General features: G+C 39.0%; 4 protein-coding genes across 5 annotated transcripts in view; 3 read left to right on the forward strand and 1 right to left on the reverse strand.

The window, feature by feature from the left end:
• The window catches only part of LOC122718582 (sushi, von Willebrand factor type A, EGF and pentraxin domain-containing protein 1), a 42,131-nt gene extending 26,641 nt beyond the window's left edge, over positions 1-15,490 (forward strand). The window contains exons 10-37 of one of the 2 annotated variants that reach the window (XM_043943716.1): positions 65-233; positions 411-773; positions 1,049-1,231; positions 1,297-1,473; positions 1,587-1,789; positions 1,875-2,498; positions 2,581-2,704; positions 2,772-4,094; positions 4,179-4,631; positions 4,716-4,933; positions 5,008-5,260; positions 5,341-6,182; positions 6,281-7,164; positions 7,231-7,478; positions 7,549-7,680; positions 7,768-7,933; positions 8,003-8,254; positions 8,372-8,913; positions 9,002-9,214; positions 9,291-9,446; positions 9,563-9,686; positions 9,900-9,962; positions 11,079-11,269; positions 11,959-12,596; positions 12,957-13,306; positions 13,496-13,698; positions 13,778-13,890; positions 14,492-15,490. In XM_043943716.1, coding sequence (XP_043799651.1) covers positions 65-233; positions 411-773; positions 1,049-1,231; positions 1,297-1,473; positions 1,587-1,789; positions 1,875-2,498; positions 2,581-2,704; positions 2,772-4,094; positions 4,179-4,631; positions 4,716-4,933; positions 5,008-5,260; positions 5,341-6,182; positions 6,281-7,164; positions 7,231-7,478; positions 7,549-7,680; positions 7,768-7,933; positions 8,003-8,254; positions 8,372-8,913; positions 9,002-9,214; positions 9,291-9,446; positions 9,563-9,686; positions 9,900-9,962; positions 11,079-11,269; positions 11,959-12,596; positions 12,957-13,306; positions 13,496-13,698; positions 13,778-13,890; positions 14,492-14,698 — 9,414 coding nt within the window. In that variant the 3' untranslated portion in view covers positions 14,699-15,490. The remainder of the gene's footprint in view (positions 1-64; positions 234-410; positions 774-1,048; positions 1,232-1,296; positions 1,474-1,586; positions 1,790-1,874; positions 2,499-2,580; positions 2,705-2,771; positions 4,095-4,178; positions 4,632-4,715; positions 4,934-5,007; positions 5,261-5,340; positions 6,183-6,280; positions 7,165-7,230; positions 7,479-7,548; positions 7,681-7,767; positions 7,934-8,002; positions 8,255-8,371; positions 8,914-9,001; positions 9,215-9,290; positions 9,447-9,562; positions 9,687-9,899; positions 9,963-11,078; positions 11,270-11,958; positions 12,597-12,956; positions 13,307-13,495; positions 13,699-13,777; positions 13,891-14,491) is intronic. The other variant, XM_043943717.1, reaches the window with a different exon arrangement.
• Positions 15,491-15,991: 501 nt separating this feature from the next.
• Positions 15,992-16,652, reverse strand: LOC122718588 (the record flags this gene model as incomplete). The annotated part of the gene is made up of 3 exons (XM_043943726.1): positions 16,511-16,652; positions 16,410-16,446; positions 15,992-16,314 (listed from the first exon to the last, which is right to left on the reverse strand). Coding segments are annotated over exons 1-3 (402 nt in total), but the record flags the coding sequence as incomplete, so codon positions are not given.
• An 860-nt stretch (positions 16,653-17,512) lies between these two features.
• LOC122718604 lies at positions 17,513-21,635 on the forward strand. The gene is made up of 6 exons (XM_043943794.1): positions 17,513-17,598; positions 17,732-17,882; positions 19,265-19,339; positions 19,422-19,728; positions 19,813-20,270; positions 20,377-21,635. Exons 1-6 carry the CDS (start codon positions 17,513-17,515, stop codon positions 20,923-20,925), a joined length of 1,626 nt encoding a protein of 541 aa, XP_043799729.1. The 3' UTR covers positions 20,926-21,635.
• A 1,544-nt stretch (positions 21,636-23,179) lies between these two features.
• The window catches only part of LOC122718485 (cyclic AMP response element-binding protein A), a 37,037-nt gene continuing 36,334 nt past the window's right edge, over positions 23,180-23,882 (forward strand). The window contains exon 1 of the mRNA XM_043943558.1: positions 23,180-23,575. The gene's annotated coding sequence lies outside the window, so the exon portion shown is untranslated. The remainder of the gene's footprint in view (positions 23,576-23,882) is intronic.

Consider the following 23,882-nt stretch of genomic DNA (forward strand, 5'->3'; position numbering starts at 1 on the left):
TAGAATCGTTTTGACAGTTTGAAAAGGGGAGAGAGTGTTTCTCTCGACGAGTCGATTTTGATAGGTGTACGATGGTCCGAATACCAACGGGCTCCGTTTACATCCTGGAAGCGGTTTCACATCGAACACGAGGCCAAAGATCACTCTGACTGCGGAGAGTGGAGAGATGCTGATCAGATTCACCTCTGATGCGCTTCATAGCAGCCCTGGCTGGCAAGCAGAGTTCTCAGCAGGTATTGTTAATTATGAATATGGACATTTGACCACATTTAAGGAATTTAAATTATTTATATCGTACGTAAATTTGTGACTTATTAGTAAAGATAATGACTAGTGATTATAGTGAATCAATTGTAATAATTGCAAGACAAATTTTTAAGGTTTCTTTAAATCTTGGAATTTTTTTCTAGACTGCCCGCATCTTCAGTCCGGTGAAGGAGCATTAGCATCGAGCAGAGACACGGCGTTCGGTACAACAGTGACGTTCTCATGTCCCCTTGGCCAAGAATTCGCCACCGGCAAGGCGAAAATAACCACAGAGTGTCTTCCTAGTGGAAATTGGTCCGTCACGTACATACCCAATTGTCAGGAGGTGTATTGCGGGCCAGTGCCACAAATCGACAATGGATTCTCCATTGGATCCTCCAACGTCACTTATCGAGGCTTGGCTACTTATCAATGCTACGCTGGATTCGCCTTCCCTTCTGCTAGACCCACCGAGAAGATCTCCTGTATGGCCGATGGAAGATGGGAGAAGAAGCCATCTTGTTTGGGTGAATGAAAATTTAAATTATCCCCAGTAACAATTTTGAGATAATTTTTCTGATTTGAAGAAGTTCATCGAATTGTCAACGTGACATTAAACCATTTTAAACATATTAAAGATACAAAATGGCCATATACTGGTAATTAGATTTATTTATTCGATTTATTACACATTCACTCGAGACTTAATCCCTATCAAATCGTTCGATGACAAAATAACGATAAATTAATTGCCCTCGACAGTCTATTCGTAATTGCTGACATATATTAACGATGTCTATAGCGTCCCAGTGTTCTCTACTTCCGGAAGCGCCACACTCGAATATTACTATACTGAACGGAGGTGGAAGATCTTATGGAACGATCGTTCGATTCGAATGCGAGCCAGGTTACGTCAGAAGCGGACACCCGGTGATCCTGTGCATGAGCAATGGAACCTGGTCGGACGAAGTGCCGACTTGCTCACGTGGGTATTCGATTTATCGAAACAGGTTGCGAAACATTTCGTTCTTACGATTGATTCTCGTGTAGGTGCAAAATGCCCATTGTTACCCACGATCAAGAATGGTTTCGTAGTCGACACGAGCAGAGAATACTTTTATGGGGATGAGGCAAGAGTGCAATGCAACAGAGGCTATAAGCTGTCTGGATCTAACATCATACAGTGTGGACCTAATCAACGATTCGATAATGTCCCTACTTGCGAAGGTAGGATTGCAAATATTCGACAGATTTGTTCGATAGCGTTTGCAAAAAAGTTGTTTTCGATTGAATATTATTTCGCATTGATGAATGACCAAGATATATAACATCTGTCACAGATATCAACGAGTGTGCGTCAAGTCAATGCGACCTGGCCTCTACTGAGTGCATCAACAATCCCGGTGCATTCACTTGCAAATGCAAACCTGGCTTCGCTCCAACCATGGAATGTAGGCCTATAGGTGATCTTGGGTTAATCAATGGCGGTATACCAGACGAATCCATCACCGTTTCGAGCTCTGAGAATGGTTACACCAGAACTGTAAATATATATATCCACATCGAGAAAATAAAAAATACAATCGCGTAAATTTCCTTCGATCTTTAACCTGTCATCTTGCTTTCAGGGTATTCGATTGAACAATGGCGATGGATGGTGCGGCAACAACATCGAACCAGGTGCAAACTGGGTGATGATCGACATGAAGGCACCGACGATCATCCGTGGTTTTCGTACGCAGGTCGTCTCCAGGGTGGATGGAAATATAGCTTACACGTCGGCAGTTCGAATTCAATACACCGACGACCTGACGGACACCTTTAAGGATTACACCAATCCTGATGGAACACCGGTAGAATTCAGAATACTGGAACCCACTTTATCCGTTCTGAACTTGCCTGTTCCCATCGAGGCACGCTACGTCAGGTTTAGAATCCAGGATTACGTTGGGGCGCCCTGTATGAAGCTCGAGATCATGGGCTGCACTCGTCTCGAGTGCACCGATATTAACGAGTGCGCGATAAACAACGGTGGTTGCCATCAGAAATGTATAAATAATCCTGGAAGCTATGCTTGCATGTGCAACACGGGCTACGAGTTGTACAAGGGCAATGGAACTGCTGGTTTTTACATAGAGAAGTACGAGAGTGGCGAAAGGGATGGAGATTTGTATCAGAAGAACAAGACTTGTGTACCGGTCATGTGTCCACCCATATTGGCGCCAGACAATGGAAAGATACTGTCGACTAAGGTCAGTGGCATGCTACAGATCAGGCCAAGCTATATCATTTTGAAAATTTATTTAAAAATAATAATTTTATCGTTTGGTGTAGCAACAACATCACTTTGGTGATCTCGTGAGATTCCAATGTAACTTTGGATACGTGTTGTCTGGATCCTCGGCTGTTATTTGCACGTCTAGTGGAGCTTGGAATGGGACCACTCCAGAGTGTCAATGTAAGTGATAAATTGCAGATTTTGTCGCAAGTAATAATAATTAATCATTTTGAATAATATTTCGCAGATGCCAAGTGTGTCTCGTTGCCAGACGACAAGAACGAGGGATTGTCAGTGATCCGTAGTGACGAAGCTAGCGTCTTGGTGCCATTTAGGCAAAACGTCACGCTGAAATGTGGCAGTAATGGTCGATACCTCCGAAACACAGCTACCTCAAACTTCCGCCAGTGCGTTTACGATCCGAAACCAGGTCTACCGGACTACTGGTTGTCAGGATCTCAACCAGCTTGTCCAAGAGCCGACTGTGGAAAGCCACTTCCTACTCCTGGAGCCGAATATGGCCAATACTTGGACACGAAATACCAATCTTCCTTCTTCTTCGGTTGCCAAGACACGTTCAAACTGGCGGGGCAGACGAATCGTCATGACAACGTGGTCAGGTGTCAGGCTAATGGAATCTGGGACTTTGGCAACCTTCGATGCGAAGGCCCAGTTTGCGAGGACCCAGGACGACCCAGCGATGGCTTCCAAATGGCCAGAAGCTACGAGCAAGGATCTGAGGTTCAATTCGGTTGCAGCAGGCCAGGCTATATCCTGATCAATCCTCGACCGATCGTGTGCGTTCGAGAGCCAGAGTGTAAAGTGGTGAAGCCTCTTGGACTTGCTTCCGGTCGAATTCCAGACTCAGCCATTAACGCAACCTCCGAAAGACCGAATTACGAAGCCAAGAACGTTCGTCTGAATTCGGTGACTGGTTGGTGTGGCAAACAAGAAGCCTTCACCTACGTTAGTGTTGACTTGGGCCAGGTTTACAGAGTGAAGGCCATTTTGGTTAAAGGTGTGGTGACGAACGATATCGTTGGCAGGCCAACGGAGATCAGATTCTTCTACAAACAGGCTGAGATCGAAAACTACGTGGTCTATTTCCCTAATTTCAACCTGACCATGAGGGACCCAGGAAATTATGGAGAATTGGCGATGATAACTTTGCCTAAATACGTTCAAGCTCGTTTCGTGATCCTTGGAATAGTCAGTTACATGGACAATGCCTGCTTGAAGTTCGAGCTGATGGGATGCGAGGAACCAGTGACAGAACCGTTACTTGGCTACGATTATGGCTTCTCTCCTTGCGTGGATAACGAGCCTCCAGTATTCCAAAATTGTCCTCAGCAACCGATCATTGTACAAAAGGGAACGGATGGAGGTCTGTTGCCCGTGAACTTCACTGAACCCACGGCTATCGACAACAGTGGAAGCATCGCTCGTTTGGAAGTGAAGCCTCACAGTTTCAGGACACCATTGAAAGTGTTCCAGGACACGGTGGTGAAATACGTGGCGTTCGATTACGATGGAAACGTGGCCATTTGCGAGATCAATATCACCGTACCTGGTCGGTATATTATTCCTTGACATTTCTTTCATAAGAAGAAATTTCAAGATTCTCTTTATAGAATTATTTCTTGATCATTCACAGATGTAACACCGCCAAAACTTAGCTGTCCTCAAAGCTACGTCATAGAATTGATAGACAAGCAGGAGAGTTATTCCGTCAATTTTAACGAGACTCGTAGAAGAATCAACGCCACGGATGTGTCTGGACCGGTGAAGATCACGTTTGTCCCGGAAAGGGCAGTGATTCCGATCGGAGGATTCGAGAACGTGACCGTTTATGCGACAGACTCGAGCGGAAACAGAGCATCCTGCCACTTCCAGGTGTCGGTTCAAGCAACGCCTTGCGTCGATTGGGAACTGAAACCGCCGGCCAATGGAGGATTGAAATGCGTCCCTGGAGACAAGGGAGTCCAATGTATAGCCACTTGCAAGAATGGCTTCCGGTTTACCGATGGTGCACCGGTGAAGACGTTCAATTGTGACATTGCTAAACACTGGACTCCATCTTCCGTCGTTCCCGATTGTGTTTCAGAAAGTAGGTTTTCCTTTAATTTTCTACCTCGTGCTTTGACATTTGTTAAAATTTAATGTCTATTAATGTATTTATTTTATTTCATAGACACGCAACAGGCGAACTATCACGTGGTAGCAGCGGTAACTTATAGAGCCAACGGTGCTGTTTCAAGATCCTGTCTGCCACAGTATCAAGATCTAATGTCTCAGTATTATACGAATCTGAACAATATCCTGACCCAACGTTGCTCTGCTGTGAACGTGAATATGAACGTGTCGTTCGTGAGATCAGTACCGTATCTTCTCGAAGAAAATGTTTTGAAGGTTTGGATCATTATGGATCGAAATTTAATGGAAATCGTTAATAGAAGTGTTATTAATATGCCGATTTATCTTAGATGGACTTTATTCTCGTCATCGTCCCAGCTATACGTCAGCCTCAATTATACGATCTCTGTGGTTCCACGTTGAATCTGATCTTCGATCTATCGGTCCCTTCCACCAGCGCGGTAATAGAGCCTCTGTTAAACGTATCCGCCATTGGCAATCAGTGTCCTCCTCTCAGAGCTCTGAAGTCGTCCATCACTCGAGGCTTCACTTGCAGTATTGGCGAAGTTTTGAACATGGATACCAACGATGTTCCACGATGTCGTGAGTAGACACCTCACAATGGTATCAAAACATGAAATCTATCAAACGACGTGACGATTTTCTTTATTTTCCCTTTTCAGTGCACTGTCCAGCCGGAACATTCGCGGGAGAAAAGCAAAAGCAGTGCACGTCCTGTCCCAAAGGCTTCTATCAAAACAGCGATCGTCAAGGCTCCTGTCTACGATGTCCATTTGGCACGTACACTCGAGAAGAAGGTTCCAAGAGCATCGATGATTGTATACCCGTTTGTGGATACGGTACATACTCTCCTACGGGTCTGGTACCCTGTCTGGAGTGTCCTAGGAACAGCTACACAGGAGAGCCACCAGTGGGTGGTTACAAAGACTGTCAAACATGTCCAGCTGGAACCTTCACCTATCAGCCAGCTGCACCTGGTCGAGATCGATGCAGAGCCAAATGTTCTCCTGGCATGTATTCTGACACAGGATTGGCTCCTTGTGCCCAGTGTCCCAAAGACTTCTTCCAACCTCAGCACGGAGCTACCACTTGCGTCGAGTGTCCGACCAACATGTATACGGATGGTCCAGGCGCGGTTGGACGAGAAGAGTGCAAACCTGTGCAGTGTACCGACAGTGTATGCCAACACGGTGGCCTTTGCGTGCCCATGGGGCATGGTGTTCAGTGTCTCTGCCCAGCTGGCTTCTCTGGAAGACGGTGTGAAATCGATATCGACGAATGTGCCTCCCAACCCTGTTACAATGGAGCTACTTGTATAGATTTGCCACAGGGTTATAGGTGTCAATGTGCTAATGGATACTCGGGCATCAATTGCCAGGAGGAAAAGTCTGATTGTACCAATGACACGTGTCCTGAAAGGGCTATGTGCAAGGATGAGCCAGGGTTTAATAATTACACGTGTCTTTGTCGGTCTGGGTACACTGGAGTTGATTGTGATATCACTGTAAGTCTGATTTTAGATTACAATTCATATTCGTTTGTTAGAATTTTAAAGAAATTTCCTCTACATTGCTTTTATTTTTTTTAAATGTGTTCTTGCAGATAAATCCTTGCACAGCCAGTGGAAATCCTTGCAACAACGGCGCCACCTGCGTAGCTCTCCAACAAGGTCGTTATAAATGCGATTGTCTACCAGGCTGGGAGGGTCAGAGCTGTGAGATCAATACCGATGATTGCGCTGAGAAGCCTTGCTTGCTGGGAGCCAATTGCACGGATCTGATAGGCGACTTCACCTGCGACTGTCCCCCAGGATTCACCGGCAAACGATGCCACGAGAAGATAGACTTGTGCTCGGGAAATCCTTGTCTCAATGGAATATGCGTGGACAATTTATTCAGCCACGAGTGCATCTGTCATCCAGGATGGACTGGCGCAGCTTGTGAAACGAACATCAACGAGTGTGCAAGCAAACCTTGCAGAAACAACGGCCAATGCATCGACCAAGTGGATGGATATACCTGTACTTGCGAGCCAGGCTACACAGGCAAACAGTGTCAGCACACCATAGACGACTGCGCCTCTGATCCTTGTCAAAATGGAGGGACTTGCATAGACCAACTCGAGGGATTCGTTTGCAAGTGTAGGCCAGGTTTCGTTGGGCTTCAATGCGAAGCGGAACTGGACGAGTGTCTGAGCGATCCGTGCAGTCCTGTTGGAACTGATCGTTGCGTGGATTTGGACAACACTTTCGTGTGCCACTGTCGCGAAGGTTACACTGGATCTTCGTGCGAGATCAACATCGACGACTGCGCCTCTGACCCGTGTCTAAACGGCGCCACGTGCAGAGACGAGGTTGGTGGCTTCAAATGCATGTGTCCAGATGGTTGGACTGGAGTCCATTGCGAGATAGACGTTGGAATGTGCCAGAATCATCCTTGTCAGAACGATGCAGCTTGCGTGGACCTATTTATGGACTACTTCTGTGTGTAAGTATCGTAATAGTTTTTGGATAATGGATCGTTTGTAATGGTTTGTAATTGTTTGTTGAGCAGGTGTCCATCAGGGACGGATGGAAAACAGTGCGAGACTGCACCCGAACGTTGCATTGGAAATCCTTGCATGCACAATGGACGTTGCCAAGACTTTGGATCGGGGCTCAACTGTACTTGCCCCGATGACTATACTGGAATTGGATGTCAGTACGAGTATGATGCTTGTCAGGCTGGCGCTTGCAAGAACGGTGCAACTTGTATCGACGAAGGACCTGGATTCACTTGTATTTGTCCTTCAGGGTATACAGGTGATTGGTTTAACAATTTTACAGAGATTTTTTAACGAGGATATGGTATAATTATGGGATTGTCGTTTAGGAAAAACATGCGAGGAGGATATAATAGACTGCAAAGAGAACTCTTGTCCACCTTCAGCGACGTGTATAGATCTCACTGGTAAATTCTTCTGTCAATGTCCTTTCAATTTGACTGGCGATGATTGCAGAAAGTGTGAGTATCCTTGTTTGTTTATTTCGTTTTCGTCATGGAAAATAAATCTTGGATTATATATACATATAATTGGTAATATTTCTACAGCCATCCAAGTGGATTACGATTTGTACTTCAGCGATCCAGCGCGCAGTAGCGCATCCCAAGTGATTCCATTCTTCACTGGTGCAAGAAAGAGTCTAACAGTGGCAATGTGGGTGCAGTATACTCAGAAAGATGAAGCTGGAATATTCTTCACTTTATACGGAGTCAGGTAAACTAATCGACTAATTAATTAAATTTTTCTAATTACATCTTAATATTTATCTCATCTCGATTCCAGCTCTCCACACGTGCCAATGAATCGCAGACTCATGATCCAAGCGCACAGCAATGGCGTGCAAGTATCGTTGTTCCATGATTTGCAAGATGTTTATCTACCATTCAGAGAATATGCGACGATTAACGATGGCCAATGGCATCACGTTGCTGTGGTTTGGAACGGCGAGAACAGCGGTGAATTGGTTCTGATTACGGAAGGTTTAATTGCTAGCAAGACGGAAGGATATGGAAGTGGAAGATCCCTACCCGCCTAGTAAGAATTCCATCCTACTTATCTATTCAATTACTTCATTCAACTTCCAAATATTTCTTTTTAAATTTACATCTAATTTTACAATTTAAATTTACAAAAATCGATACTCTTCTACAGTGCCTGGGCAGTATTAGGTAAACCTCAGAGCGAAAACACGAAAGGCTACACGGAATCAGGCTTCCAGGGACATTTGACCAAGGTTCAAATCTGGAGTCGAGCCCTGCACGTCACAAACGAGATTCAAAAGCAGGTTCGCGACTGTCGTACCGAGCCAGTGCTCTACCAAGGCTTGGTGTTGACTTGGGCAGGCTACGACGACACGTTTGGCGGGGTGGAGAGGGTAGTGCCTTCCCACTGTGGACAAAGGGTGTGTCCGCCTGGATACGGCGGCAGCAAGTGTCAACAATTGGAATCTGACAAAATTCCACCGAAGGTGGAGCATTGCCCTGGCGATCTTTGGGTGATCGCCAAGAATGGCTCCGCTATAGTTAGCTGGGACGAGCCACGATTCGTGGACAATGTCGGTATAGTGAGGATCCAAGAAAAGAATGGGCACAAGTCAGGGCAAACGTTAATGTGGGGAACGTATGACATTAGTTACGTGGCTTACGACCAGGCTGGAAACTCTGCCAGCTGCAATTTCAAGGTCTATGTACTGTGTAAGCGTAAACAATTCACGTTTTGTTCATTGATATTCGGTTTTTACGAAACAAAGACGCTTTCATGATAATATGTTTCGTTTTTCAGCCGACTTCTGCCCAGAATTAGCAGATCCAATTGGAGGCACGCAATTGTGCAAAGATTGGGGTTCAGGTGGCCAGTTCAAGGTCTGCGAGATTTCCTGCAACACTGGACTCAGGTTCTCTCAAGAAGTACCGAAATTCTACACCTGTGGCGCTGAAGGCTTCTGGAGACCTACCAACGATCCATCTCTTCCTCTAATTTATCCAGCTTGTACAAGTAAGTTTCATCATCTTTCTATTCTATACGTTCTGTCAATAAGGTAACAATATTATTATTTTTTATTTGTTGTCAGGTGCCACACCCGCACAACGTGTATTCAGAATCAAGATGAACTTCCCGACATCGGTTCTCTGCAACGAAGCCGGCCAAGGAGTGCTCAAGAAGAAAGTTCGAGATGCTGTGAACTCTCTGAACAGAGATTGGAATTTCTGCTCGTATTCTTACGAAGGTGAACGATCTCTTTATTTTTCTTTAGATAATCAAACAACTATACGAGACGAATTTCAATTGTAAGCTTCAAAACAATAATTAATATATTTCGCGTGTAATACGTATTTTTTATAGGAACTCGCGAGTGCAAAGATTTGAATATCGACGTCCAATGCGACCACAGGATACGCACTACGAGAGAAACGAACGAAGAAGATGGCGGTACTTACATAATTTCCGCCGTAGTACCTGCTGAACCGTAAGTATCCCATCCATTCACTATTATTTCAAAGATAGAGTCAAAGCTTTCCAAAATCAAAATGTTGGGGTATCGTGTTCAGTAAACATCTCGTAGTAAACCCTTTTAATAATGGAACAGTAATATTGACCGTGAAACAGCTTCAGAAATCAAAGCAAATTGAATGAAATTAGAATTGGTACTGAGCAATTTGTTACTTGTGTTGCATCGTAGAACGAGACAAGCTCGGCAAGGAAGCGATACCTACGAGGTGGAGATCTCGTTCCCGGCGATAAAGTAAGGACAGCAATCGATTTACAGCCATCGAATCGTTATCATATGTACATGTGTCCTCATTCGACACACTTCATCTCATCATTACGTGACCAAAATTAAAAAAAACTCATGATCCCATGGAACCATCTATCATTTATCTCGAACGAGATATCTCGTTCGATGCATGATCATGTATATCACGAAAAAAAAAATATATATATATATATATCATAACGTTACTAAACTGAAACTAATTAGACTAGTAACCTCAGGTTGGCTGGTTACAAGGTGACGAGAAATCATTTTTTCTTTTTTTCTTTCCATGTCGGATTTACGTATTTTAAATTTATTGGAGAATCGATAATAATAATAATAATGGAGGTCGATTTTAATAAGTTGTCGTTGCAACATTGTATTTAAATTTTCTTTCTCCTCTGAAATATGATTGATCGTACGATTGATAAAGCGATTCTGACAACTGTTAAGTCGACTCTAACCGGCAATGTACGAAGGTAAACACGCTGGTATGCACGTTATTACTAACTGTTCACACAGCGAAAGAGATAGTTGAAACGGGACACTTAACTAGGGATCGAACGAATCGAATAGAATAGTAGAATAACAACGTAACTCGGACTGTGTAACACTCGATTTTCTAATCCAAGCTGTTAGGTTAACCAATTTAATTTAATTTTTCGAAAAATTATTAACAAAAATACCGTGTACGCAATTCATTACGTTTCAATTAGAAAGAAAAAAATTATCCTTCGCAATAAATTTAATCGTAACAAACATTTAAATCGTAAATAATTTTCCAATATTTTCTCGCATACCAAACAGCTTCGGTTCCCATTACATTAACAGAAGATTAAACTTCAAAACGACACTGACCCGCGACACGTAATAAATTAGTAAATTCCAGGATGTGTTGGATTAATTAAATATTACGTAGGTAAAACAAATTAATGAGCGTCGATAATAAGCGGCACTACTGGCCAACAACCAATGGAAAAGCTGCCTGATTACCTTCGCCTTCAGATAACGGCTGTACATACTTGCGCATTACTCTCCTTTTGCCTGCCGCTAAACACCACCCGTTCATCTGCAATTGATTAATCGAATCCCGATATTTTATAGCGACCCGATATTGAACGCGAATTCGAACGAGAGAGCGACTGTTCAAACCCTGTTGGAGAGATTAATCCTGGAGGAAGATCAGTTCGACGTTCACGATATTCTTCCCAACACGGTACCTGATCCAGCATCCTTGATATTGGAGTCCGATTATGATTGTCCTGTGGGCCAAGTGGTGATGGCACCCGATTGTGGTAAGTATTTTTGACAGATTTTTCTTTCTTAAATTAAACATAATAAAGAAATCAAATTCTTAAATATTCGTACAAATTTCTCTACTTTTAATTAGATTATTAGAATATCCGAACATTCGGTTGAAAATGAATGTTTCCTATATTTAACCTCATTTTCATGCAAATTAATCTAAGCTTCAATGTTGTTGTTCAGAATATTTAAGTAGTCTCTAGTTCCTCATTGGAATATTTACACAGTTATCTCAATTCCCTCATAACTTTACAGTTACGTCAGTTTCTACTCGACAAGAATATCTAAACGCATCCATCCAATTAGAATAATATTCAAATCGCCATGAACTCTACCATGAAAACCATCTAACCCCTATAACACTAAAATCCATCCACTTACCCAAATATCTCCATTCCTCATTAGAATATTCAAACACCTATTGTAATTCCTCCAGGCTAGTCACCACGTGACACGAGTTCTCACATTTCCACGCTTCACAATCTCTAAAACACATCTCCATTCCCCATTACAATATTCAAATTATTCATCTATTCCCTCGAAACCATGAACAAATTACAAATTTCCCCTACCCATCAAAACCTATCTCCAAACATTCGATCCACGCATTCAATTAAAAAATTCAAAAAACCATCCATCCAAGTTAAAATTAAAAATTACATAATTTTAATCACTTTAGTCCCCTGCGCCGTGGGAACGTTCTACGACGAGGAAACGAAGCAGTGCATATCCTGCCCCGTTGGAAGCTACCAAAGCGAGTCGGGTCAGCTCAAGTGCAGCTCCTGTCCCGTGATAGCAGGACGTCCAAGCGTGACAGTGGGGCCGGGTGCCCGAAGCGCAGCCGATTGCAAGGAGCGTTGCCCGGCGGGAAAGTACTACGACGACTTGGCAGGCCTGTGCCGAAGTTGCGGCCACGGTTTCTACCAACCGAACGAGGGCAGCTTCTCCTGTCTGCTGTGCGGCCTCGGCAAAACGACGAGGACGGCGGAGGCCGTGTCCAGGGAGGAGTGCAGGGACGAGTGCGGGTCGGGGCAGCAATTGGCCGTGGAGGGGAAATGCGAGCCCTGCCCGAGGGGCAGTTACAGGACTCAGGGCGTCCAGGCTGCGTGCCAGGCGTGCCCCGTTGGCAGAACTACCCCGAATATGGGATCCGCTGCGATAGAGGAGTGCTCTCTGCCCGTCTGCGAACCGGGGACTTATTTGAACGGCACCTTGAACGAATGTATGGAGTGCAAGAAGGGGACTTATCAGTCGGAGCCTCAGCAGACCTTCTGCATACCTTGCCCTCCTAATACCAGCACCAAGGGAACTACTGCTGTGAGTATCTTTTTTTTTTTTTTTCTGAGATTCTGAGTTCTGGTTTCAAACAAGTGGAATTTTATCTAAAATGATCTGATGTTTAATCAGCTGTTTTCAATAGGTTTTTTCAATAGTTGTTCTTGGATATACTTCGAAGAGAAAATGAAAATGAAAAATTTCTCGCTTTGCAGGAAATCTTTAATATTTTTAGAATTATCGTTCGGATCCTTATACATATTCATTTGCGATTCAAGATGAGTCTCGATTAACATCAATTGTTAATAGCAATTTTTCAATTGTATATTCTCCTTTTGATCGAAATCAAAAAAAAATCGTGTCGTCTTTTGATCGAAATAACGATCTTTATTTAAAAATTAGACGAGCAAAGCGGATTGCACGAATCCGTGCGAGACGAGCGATGCGGAAATGCATTGCGACGCGAACGCGTATTGCCTTCTGATACCGGAAACCAGCGACTTCAAGTGCGAGTGCAAGCCTGGCTACAACGGAACCGGAACCGAGTGCACGGACGTGTGCATGGGCTACTGCGACAACGAGGGAGTGTGCCTAAAGGATTCACGGGGGCAACCGTCCTGCAGATGCAGCGGAAGCTTCACAGGGAAACGATGCACCGAGAAATCGGAATTCTTCTACATCACGGGAGGGATAGCCGGTGGCGTTATTTTGATCATCTTCGTCGTTCTTCTTGTATGGATGATCTGTGTCAGGTTAGTGGGTCGTAGAAATTGTGTGACGATACTTCTTACTTCTTCCTTTCGAATCGAAGATTATAACGAGGAAATAAAAATTTATCAACTACTACAAAAATTGTATTTTATTTGTACGTTTTTCGAAATAATTATTTCATTCGTGTGAAAATAATAATTAATAATTAATAATTTTTTAAATCCACACAGAGCGTCGAGAAAGAAGGAGCCCAAAAAGATGCTAACACCTGCCACCGATCAAAACGGTTCTCAAGTGAACTTCTATTATGGTGCGCCGACACCGTACGCGGAATCGATCGCCCCTTCCCATCACAGTACCTACGCGCATTACTACGACGACGAGGAGGACGGGTGGGAAATGCCCAACTTTTACAACGAGACCTACATGAAAGGTAAGCCGTGAAAACGGGATAAGTTCGAGAAAGGAGTGTGCATTCAGTTTCACGTGTTTTCTTTCTTCGCTCCTTTCAGAGAGTCTGCACAACGGTAAAATGAACAGTCTCGCGCGTTCGAATGCGAGTATTTACGGCACGAAAGATGATCTTTACGACAGGCTGAAGCGTCACGCGTATCCTGGCAAAAAAGGTTGGTAACATTTATAAAATGAATTTTCTATGCCTTTCTTTTCTCGATAAAAAATATATATATATATATATATGTGTGTGTGTGTAATTCGAAAAAGAAAAAGAAATATTATCTCGAAAGAAAAATTTTGTTCTTCCACAATATTCTTCTTATAATTTATTTAAATTATAAACGTTTGAATAGATAATTTGTTCGACTGGAATATTCCTACTTTTACGTTTACAGAATCATAAATCTGTATATGTTGCACGTATAATTGTCAAGATAAAATGCCTATGGTTCTTATGAACGTATAACTTTTCTATATGCAAAGGTCAAGTTGTAATAAATAATCGTTGAATTCGTCATCTGCCGCGTCGTATTAATAGAAATGACTACAGAAAAAAATTCCACGCTCTCCCTCCAAAACCGGGATTCCCAATCTGTGGGTCATGAACCTTATAGAGATCGCTAAGGTGTTAATAAAAAAAAGATGAAACAATCCTAAAACATTCCACCTAAACGTTTCCAAAATATTTTCCAAAAAATATTTAATCACAAGTATAGTTAGCGAGTTTGATAGAAATAATAATTATTCTCCAATGAAAAAATATTATTTACAGACAAAAGCGACAGCGACAGCGAGGGCCAGTGACGGCGATCGAGCGATCAACATTCTACAGCCGTAGGATACGAAAGACGAGAAGAGAAATTATCGTCCCTGTTACCCAGAGCATAGGGAATGTCGTCTCATCGACGAGAGACCGATTTATTTATTTTACTTCCAAACGAGGATTGTTTAACCACGTTGGCGGCGTTCGAGGATGATTCGTGAATCGAATCGAATCGAATTCACGAGTCCTCTCGAAAACTGTGTGTACTCGCGCCAACGTGTATGCGTATGAGTGATGTTTTTCCTTTTTTTTTTTTTTTTTTTTTTTTTTCCCTCTTTACGTTGATCGATTTGATCGAGAGACGATCGAGGTCCTGGAACGACGATCCATCATGGTAGGATCGTTGTTTCGGCACCCGTACAACATCGATCAACGAGATCGTGAATGTTCGCGACGAGAAAAGACTATTATGCGTGAGGTTGTAATTTTTTGTAATTTATAATACCACCTAGCCTATAATTAAGGACTTTTTATCCCTATCGATTAATTTTCCGCGTCTTTCTCTCTCTCTTTCTCTCTTTATCTTTGTCTATCTCTCTGTCTGTCACTTTATGATTCAACGTGATGCGTACGAGAGGTGGAAGTGTGTTCATGTATGTTAATACAAACCCCCCCCCCCCCATCCAAACCACTTTCTCTCACTCATCCCATTTCTCCTTTTTATACATAAGCGAATTTATATTTTGTTACTATAGATATATCGTGTATCACACCCGCTGTAATATAAAATGTTGCAATGTAGGCTGCGGATTAACCGGGGAAGAGAGAAAAAAAAAAAAAAAAAAGAAATCAAAAGAGAAAGAGAATGGAATCGTAAGAACGGATCGACCGAATATGTACATTGAACCATGCCTACCAACCTGTTTTTTTTTTCACTTGTATTGTAAAAACTTTAACAAACGGTTGTTTTTTTTTTTTTTTATTAATAAAATGTATTACGACAAGACAAGTTGTTGTTTTCCTAGATCAATTTTATTTCAATTGTTATCACGACCTTGTAATTGTTATCACCCTGGTATTATTTGAATGAGAAAAGAAAAAAAAATTCTCTGTAAATTTTCCTCTTATTTGCTGAACTCTGAATCATACTATTACCATTAATTCTATTCGAGATACTTGTTTATGAGATGACTCATATTTCAAATAATCTATCAGTGCCAGACTGCAGATTTTATGCAAATTCATATTTTCAATTAAAGAAATAAAATCCAATCAAAAAGATTAGATTTGTATCATCTCCTAAGAGTACAAAAAGAGTACAAAAACAACAAAAATTTTAATTGTTTCGTATATATTCCATTATGTACAATTTCTATATAAAAAAAAAATCTGTAATTTAAAATCTCCTTAAAAAGATCTGTCCTTAAAAAGATCTGTCCTTAAAAAGATCTATCCTTATATAAAGAAAAGAAGAAACGAATTATATTTTCTTTTTTATTATTTCTATTTTTTGTTTCATTAATTGATTTTTATCAATTAAATTTGTGTCTTTTGTTTTCATTTTACTTTTGTCTAATTTTATAAGGATCACTCTGTACATTTTATCCTTGAACACGTAATCGTCCCAGATGCTTTTATGTTCGCTTTCCTGTAAGTCGTTATGCGTGTGATCTTCGTAAAATTTCTTAAAACGTAAAATATTCTCGTAACCGTATTTGTTTCCAGAATTCTGTTCGTCTTCACTCGATTCGGAATAATCTTTGTCGTTATCAGTGTTCTCGATATCTGATTCGTCGGTGTTGATATCTTTTCTTTCTGTATTTTTTGATTCTACCATCGGATAGATCGTAAAGGAACACGATTAATAAATTTATTTATAAAGATATCATGATATTAACGTTTATGATTCATATTACACGATATACCTTGGGCAGAATTTCTTAACATCAGCTCCAATAGTGACTGAAAGGATTGAAACACTTATTTTCTTTTATCATAATTGTTTCATAATTGCGATAATCGTTACCTCTAGTTGGTTTGTAAAATCCGCAGAATCTGATTTATGCATCACGAGTTTGTCTTGTTTCAAAGATTAATTTATTATGTAGAATGATTGGTTCCGGATTGATTGATTAATTTAGAATTAAATATTTGTTACATTTTGCTTTATTTTGTTAAAAAAATTATGGTTGGGTTTGGTTAGCGGATTGGATGAAGGAAGAATGACAAATTGGTTGGTTCATCGATATAATAGTTCATTGTTTCGATTCTGAATATCTCGTTATAAATTTAGCGCGAAGTTTCAAAGTGCAAAATTCTTAGCTTGAATAAACTGTTTCGTAACACTGTTGCTAATTTCTAAAATATTACATCATTTTATTATCTTTGCTCTCTATATATTGAAAATATGATTTTTATTTTTTAATATAACCTAATTATAACCTAATATGTATCGTTGTAAAAAAAAAAAAAAGATAGAATAGATTATTAATAAATAAAATAATGACTAGACACGTAATTGAAGTGTTACGTAATTTCAAATATTTTCCCATTTTCGTAATCGAGTCATGCCATTTCAGTCACGTGAATACGTAACACGTACCATTAACTCCATCTAGTAACACTTTATGTTCAATTCCTCAGCGGAACTGATTCACTCCAACGATAACATTGTCACGTTTTAATTTAGTATATTCCAAAATAAAACGCACATAATAGAAAATACAGTTTATATAATAATGATATATACATATGTATCGCTATTATTATTTTAATGCCTTTGAAACGAATCTACATTTTTACATCATGCTTCCTCTCGTCTATATGTCACTAAACATAGCATTTAGTGACTTTTCGCTTGTTTCATATAGTAACCTAGAAAAAACTTAAACCTGTCATATAAATCATCTCAGTATAATAATCATTTAATAAGGAACAATAGGAATTTCACTCATAAATCGATTTACGAGTGTCGAAAAGTGGAAAAATACGATTATCGACTGGAGGAGTCCCCATATCGAATCTCTTCATGACGTGTCAAACTTTTTCCCACTGCATCGTTCTCTTGCAACGATTGGTCCCTAGTGTGCTCATGATAGTTCTTATTGGACAACAGTGATGTGTTTTATACGTATACCGTTCAACCAGGCGCGGAATCTGAAGCGCTTTGGTACAGTGACGTGTTTAATCCCGCACTACCGACGTTCCAGCTTGCATTCCGCGGAGAAGGTTCACAGAAGTGAGGTAGTGCGGATGGTTTAGTGCTTTGGTTGCGTACGAAAACCTTGAGTATACCGGATTTGAGAACATATCCTGCGAGAAAATTGGATTTGCCGATATATAAAGCAGTTTTCGCGTTCCAAGTGGAAGGTACAGCAACACCGATTGTTTCAAGGAGGGTGAGTGGATATTTTCACGTTAATTTTCGTCCTCTGCCTCGCATCTATGTTACGATTTTAACCGGATTATATAATCGTAGATCGGATTAATTCTAATCGTTTATCGAAGTGGGAATACGCGAAATTACGCCGCAGCTAACAAACACTACGAATCGATCGGACGTCCTAGCGACCGCATTTTACTATATACTGCAGTATCGTACAAAATATACTATTCCAGAAGGTTCCGATTCATTATATATTTCGATTGTGCGGTCGTTTTCTGCGCAAATTCGGTGTGCATCACAACGTTACATAGACGAATATACGGTAACGTGAGCCGGTTTGCAAAATTCAGTCACATGCGTTGATGCTGCGTGTTACGTAACGAGGTTAGTGTTAGCAACGTAAAAAGAACGTTTCGACGACGACTGTGTCCCGCCTATCGTCGTTCGATAAGAAGCATATCAAAAAAAAAAGAAAAAAAAAAAAAAAANAAAAAAAAAAAAAAAAGAAGAAGCGGCACGATAATAAAACGTGATTGTTGCGTTTGTGTGGACCGCGATCAGTTCAAAGATAAGACACGGTTTGAACACAATGATCATCGAATACTCTTTGAAACGATATTGCGCGAATCTTATTATTTTATTCGATAACGGTATATAATTGTTTGGTACACAATTCGATAAGTAATCATTGAAAGTTTAAAAAAAACAGATCGTGCATGTATTATATAGATATAATTATTAATTGCGTGTGGCATGTAGTTACACGATAGTATCAATATTTTTTACGCCTCCTTTACTTCTAGATATGTATTTTAACATTTTTTATATATAGGTTGAATTACACTGATTGAATATCTTTTTTTAACTGCTTTTATTATTATAATATATACGTTTTATATTTTGTTTTATATGTTTTGTTATAATATAAATTTCATTTTTTTTTATCAACAGATTTGCCTCAACATGGTATACCTGGTAAAGACTCTAACTACTTTCAGTAAACTTTTTGTTTGCTGAATTTACAGATAACTAAGTCTTGAGATTGTGTTTAATATATTTGATATGATCTTCCTAACACGTATTATTATCTCTTTCGAGATACATTAACTCCGTTATCATGATAAATTAGTTTTTTGTTGGTTTATAATTTTATAGATGGAACTGTTGATATTTTTTATCTACATGTTTATAAGCTGATATTAGGATATATTGCCTGGTTTATTTAATACTTAAACATGATTTAAAACAATGTAAATTTTGTTACATAAAGATAAAAATTATTCATAGATTATTTGATAATTATTTAACAAAATACTATTCAAAATATTCTTTCTACCAAATAGAGTTAGGAGTCCTCGATGTATCATAAACATAGAAAAATTAATCTTTTCATAGGTATCCAAAATCCCTCCTATTTACGAACGCTCAACGGCCAGCAACATTTCATTTGAGAAAGGAGGCGTGTTTAACGTATGTGTTTGGCTAGATGTTACTAAAAACCTTTTGAAAAATTAAAATATGATGATAAAATTTTAAAGAAATGAAATTCTAGGTATCAAAGCCATGCAATCGCCAGCCGCGTCTATCATTTGCTTCTCGTGGCGTGAGATCGTGGCCACCGGAGGAAGAGTCTACAAAAATGGATACAGTTCCTTTGCTAACCCCAACCATGGAGTCAGAATTGCTAAACGAGCCCTGGATATTTCCACAGTCAAAGATCAATGCAACAAAAGAAGACGAGAAAACAGCATCCTCCACATGGGAGGAAAACTTTCAGGATTTAAGCAATTGGTGCATGGACCCATTCCAGGGTCAATGCGATTTTCATACAGGTGAATCACCTACTTTTAAACTATCAGGTAAATATAAATATTATCATTAAGAAGAAATTTATATAAAAAAAAGATATTTGTTCCTTGATTTTTGCAATTGTAACATTTTAGGTACGAAATACGAGGGTAACAGCGTTTTGTCTTCAGAAGAGGGGGTATTGAAAGATTTGATGAGTGTAGCAGAAGAAGATAAGTGGAGCATGAAAATGAATACTGCTAAGACAACCGAACATTCAAATAACAGTTGCCAGAGTTTACAATCTACATCAAATGTAACTAATAAATATGAGAAAAAAAATAGTTCAACAGAATCAAACACATCTAACATGTGGTTAAAGTTATCTAAAGGATCAACAACTAATGTAAATACAAACTCATGGAGCAAACAGAGTGATACAGATGTTAGTACATCATTCCAATCCAAATATCAGATAGAGGATATTGATTTGAACGATGCTTGCCCGTCTTCTTTCGATTCCACTGAGAATCAACGTGAAACGTGGGACGTGTTACGAACAGTCGAGACTACTGGATCGGATACGTTCGATTTATTGTCGTATCTTTGCGATGTAAGTTTTAAATAAGATTTATATAATTCAAGTTCAAAATATAATTATTACATAAGAATCACAAAAATGATTATTAATAAAACATGTACTGCGTTACATATTATAGGATGAAATGCATTCTCCGGAAGGTAGCGTTTCAACAGATTCTTCAATAGTATCGAAACCATGGTCATCCTCCAAATCATCCAAAACTATTTCAAAAACTAACGTAAAAGTGAAAACGGAAAATAATGATACTCTCACCCCACAATGTACGAAAACTCGAACAGCAGCATCAACGATAACTTCATCTTCTACAGATACGCCTGTGGTATCAACGCGGAGAACGGAACGAACAAGAATATCTGCTACTAATAAAATAGAAAAACCTTACAGTCGAACACGACGAGAGAGATCAGTGAGAAAACGTTACGTTGAAAGCGATTCAGACGATCGTACGTTTGCTTCACATTATCGAGAATCACGAGAAAAGAATAACGAAGCTTCGAGAAAATCACGAATGAATAAGAAAGCGAAAGAGACTGAAATGGCGAAGAAAGCGATTGAATTGGAACGAGATAATAGGATATTGAAAATGAAGGTCGAGGAACTCGAAAAACTCGTTACATCAATGCGCAGTGCATTATTGAGGTCCGCTTTGAAGAAAGAATTATAATAAAAGCGTTTCTTATTTTAAAAATTCATTATGCGCTGGGAATCGCGTAAGATAATTTTATCATTTCATATATTATATATCATTTATATATTTTGTGATATAAGAGAAGAAAATCATGCATTATTTTCATCTATATTGCTAAGATTATTAATGTGAGGAATGATTTCAAATTGTTATATTGAATGAATTCTTTTATTTTTGTTTATCGTTTGAAAAAAATTATTGAATTCTATTATATATATATATACAGATATATACATATATCATTATCATTCGCAGAAAAGATATATTATGTTAACATTCTATGTAAATGTTTGTTACACAATGTTTGTGTTTGTTTTTTTTTCAAAGATATCTTATGTACAATTATATTTTATATATAATGCTTATATTGAAATCTGAATACTGTTCATATAATTATGGTGAACGACAAAGCAAAAAATGGGATAAAAAGAAGAAAATGATAGATAGAAGAAAATGAATAACTTCTAGTGGTATCCTTTTTATCAAAAAAAAAAAAAAAAAAAAAGAAAAAGAAAAAAAAGATTACATAATCATATTTTGTTCAGCCTTGTATTGTACCTGATAAAAATAGAGGTCAGAACAAGATAAATTATGTTTGGTAAAAATATAATTTTTCTACTGGCGTGGGCACAATAGTGGCATGATGTACAATTAATCTTCGAATAAAGAACATGCTTCAAAATCTACCTCGTAGTGAAGAGAATTATTTTTGTAGACACTCATGTTATAAATATAAACAAAAGGAGCATTTATCTAAATTCTGTAATTCCTATGAATTCTGTTTGCAAACAAATCTTAATATTATAGTGATTTCTTCGCGTACATTTATCAAAATATTGTGAAAATGTTCTATTAGTAAGCAATACAATGCGAATCAAGCACCCAAAGTTGTTTTATCATTGCTTCAGATTGCCGAATAGAGAATATTGCAAATTCTTTTATTTGTGTAAAAACAAAAAAAAAAAATGTAATACTTTTGGCATCTAGAAATTATTCTATAGAATATATTACTGATATAGAAGATCTTAATATTATATTCTTGTAAATATGATACTGCTTTTGCTTTTATTTCAAAATACTTCAAAATATAAGTGAATTGTTTCTTAACAATTGAAATGTAATTCTAAATATGTTTTACTTTTATTAAATGTACGTTTCAATCTTACACAAAGTATTGTAAATTTCACTAAATATATATAGATATATTTTTATATCTTGTTTCATTTTTGTTAAACTTTATGTTTGCATGTTACATATTAAGATGTAAAACATGTATACTATCATTTATATTATGAAATATGTATACATTACAATTCTAAATGTGTAACAAATTTGTTAATAAATGTTGCATAACTTCTGAACAATATTATTTTTGTTACACTTAATATAATTACTACTTAAATAAATAATATTGAATTACAATATTTAAAAATTGAATATAAATATTTAAAACTAACTTTAAAATCAATCGATATAATATTTGAATATTTCGAAGTTCCCGCCATTATTGTGATGCTTCATATTGGCATCCATATTGAATTTTCTATCAGTATAAATACGACTACTTTTATATCTTTAATTTTAGCTATTAATTACATTTTAAATAGAATTGTAATAGTTCAATATCAACCTACTGTTTAATATTGTAGATTAATCAAAAAATTTAATAATTTTAAAGCTTTTATGTTCAGATTTATCATGCAAACTTTTCATTCTATTTTTTGCAATATTTTATCATATATCGTAATATTTAAGATATATTAGCTTTAGAAATATAATGATAAAATAATAACTCACAGTACAGCAGTTCCTGAATAGAAGTGAAGCATTCTTAGTCCATCGTAGATTTGCAGAAATCAAGACCATATTACCCTCTATTTCACCAATGCAAACTTTTAAAAAAATCTTTGTTCATTTTCCACTTTTCAAATAGATAATACTTTACACAAATGTTCACTATTAAATACGTTATTTCAAAGCACATTTTTTCATTTACAGTACACAGAATATCATTATCGAACATTATTACGACGCGAATAAACTGACGCTGCCTACGATTCAAACTGCTAGCTATTACTAAAGCGCCAAAAGAAACAGGTGCGCGCGCAACGTTATATGCGCCGTTTCCACAAGAGTTCAGTACGCTGCTAACAGGTGGTCCATGTTGATTGGTCGAACAACGGGACTAGAGAAGGTTCGGTCGGACAGCACGTGCGACCGGTTGCACATTTCCGCGGAGGACGTGAACACGCGTATATCGTTCCGTCTTTTGCTTATACGGAAGTCCACTTTACCGATTGAAGGTCAGGCTATCCGTATCTGGCAGCAAATTTGTCGCAAGTTTACACCGAGAGTTTGCTTTCACGAACGCGAAATCTTCCCTATTGGTGGTCCAATACGTTCATAGGTGCACGGGTGTTGGCTATCGATCCCGCTGTCCTGATTTCCTGCATGTTCATTGGCGCCTCGGTTGCTAACAGTGCGTCGTATGGTACAGTGCGGGCTCCGTTCGATCAGTGCTGTGGCTTTACTGTTACGCTCAAGATATTTGTGTAATTTTATTCGTTTTATCGGGGTGATTTTTCCTCGTACCAAGGACAATTCACGCTTCTTCGTTTCTTCTTCGGTAAGTACGGTTCGTGTATAATTTATTCTTTCCTAATGTGTTTTTTATCGCGATGCAAATATTACTTGCAATCAAGTGCACGTGCACGCGCGTGCATTGAACACAAGTCGGTCACATTGAGCCGGTGCTTCGTTCCATCTGGTGCATTTCGATTGCATCGAATGGATATATTAACGAGTGAGGAGATGACCCTATTCGTGATTCGCGTAGAAATAATTCGCAATAACGCGCGTCCATATTGTTTTTTCATCAAATTTGTTTATACGTAACAGTATGTCAGTATGGACAACCACTTGTCGCGCCTATC

The sequence above is a fragment of the Apis laboriosa genome, unplaced genomic scaffold (genome assembly GCF_014066325.1).
Source record: "Apis laboriosa isolate Shangri-la unplaced genomic scaffold, ASM1406632v1 scaffold64_cov150, whole genome shotgun sequence".
Lineage (NCBI taxonomy): Eukaryota > Metazoa > Arthropoda > Insecta > Hymenoptera > Apidae > Apis > Apis laboriosa.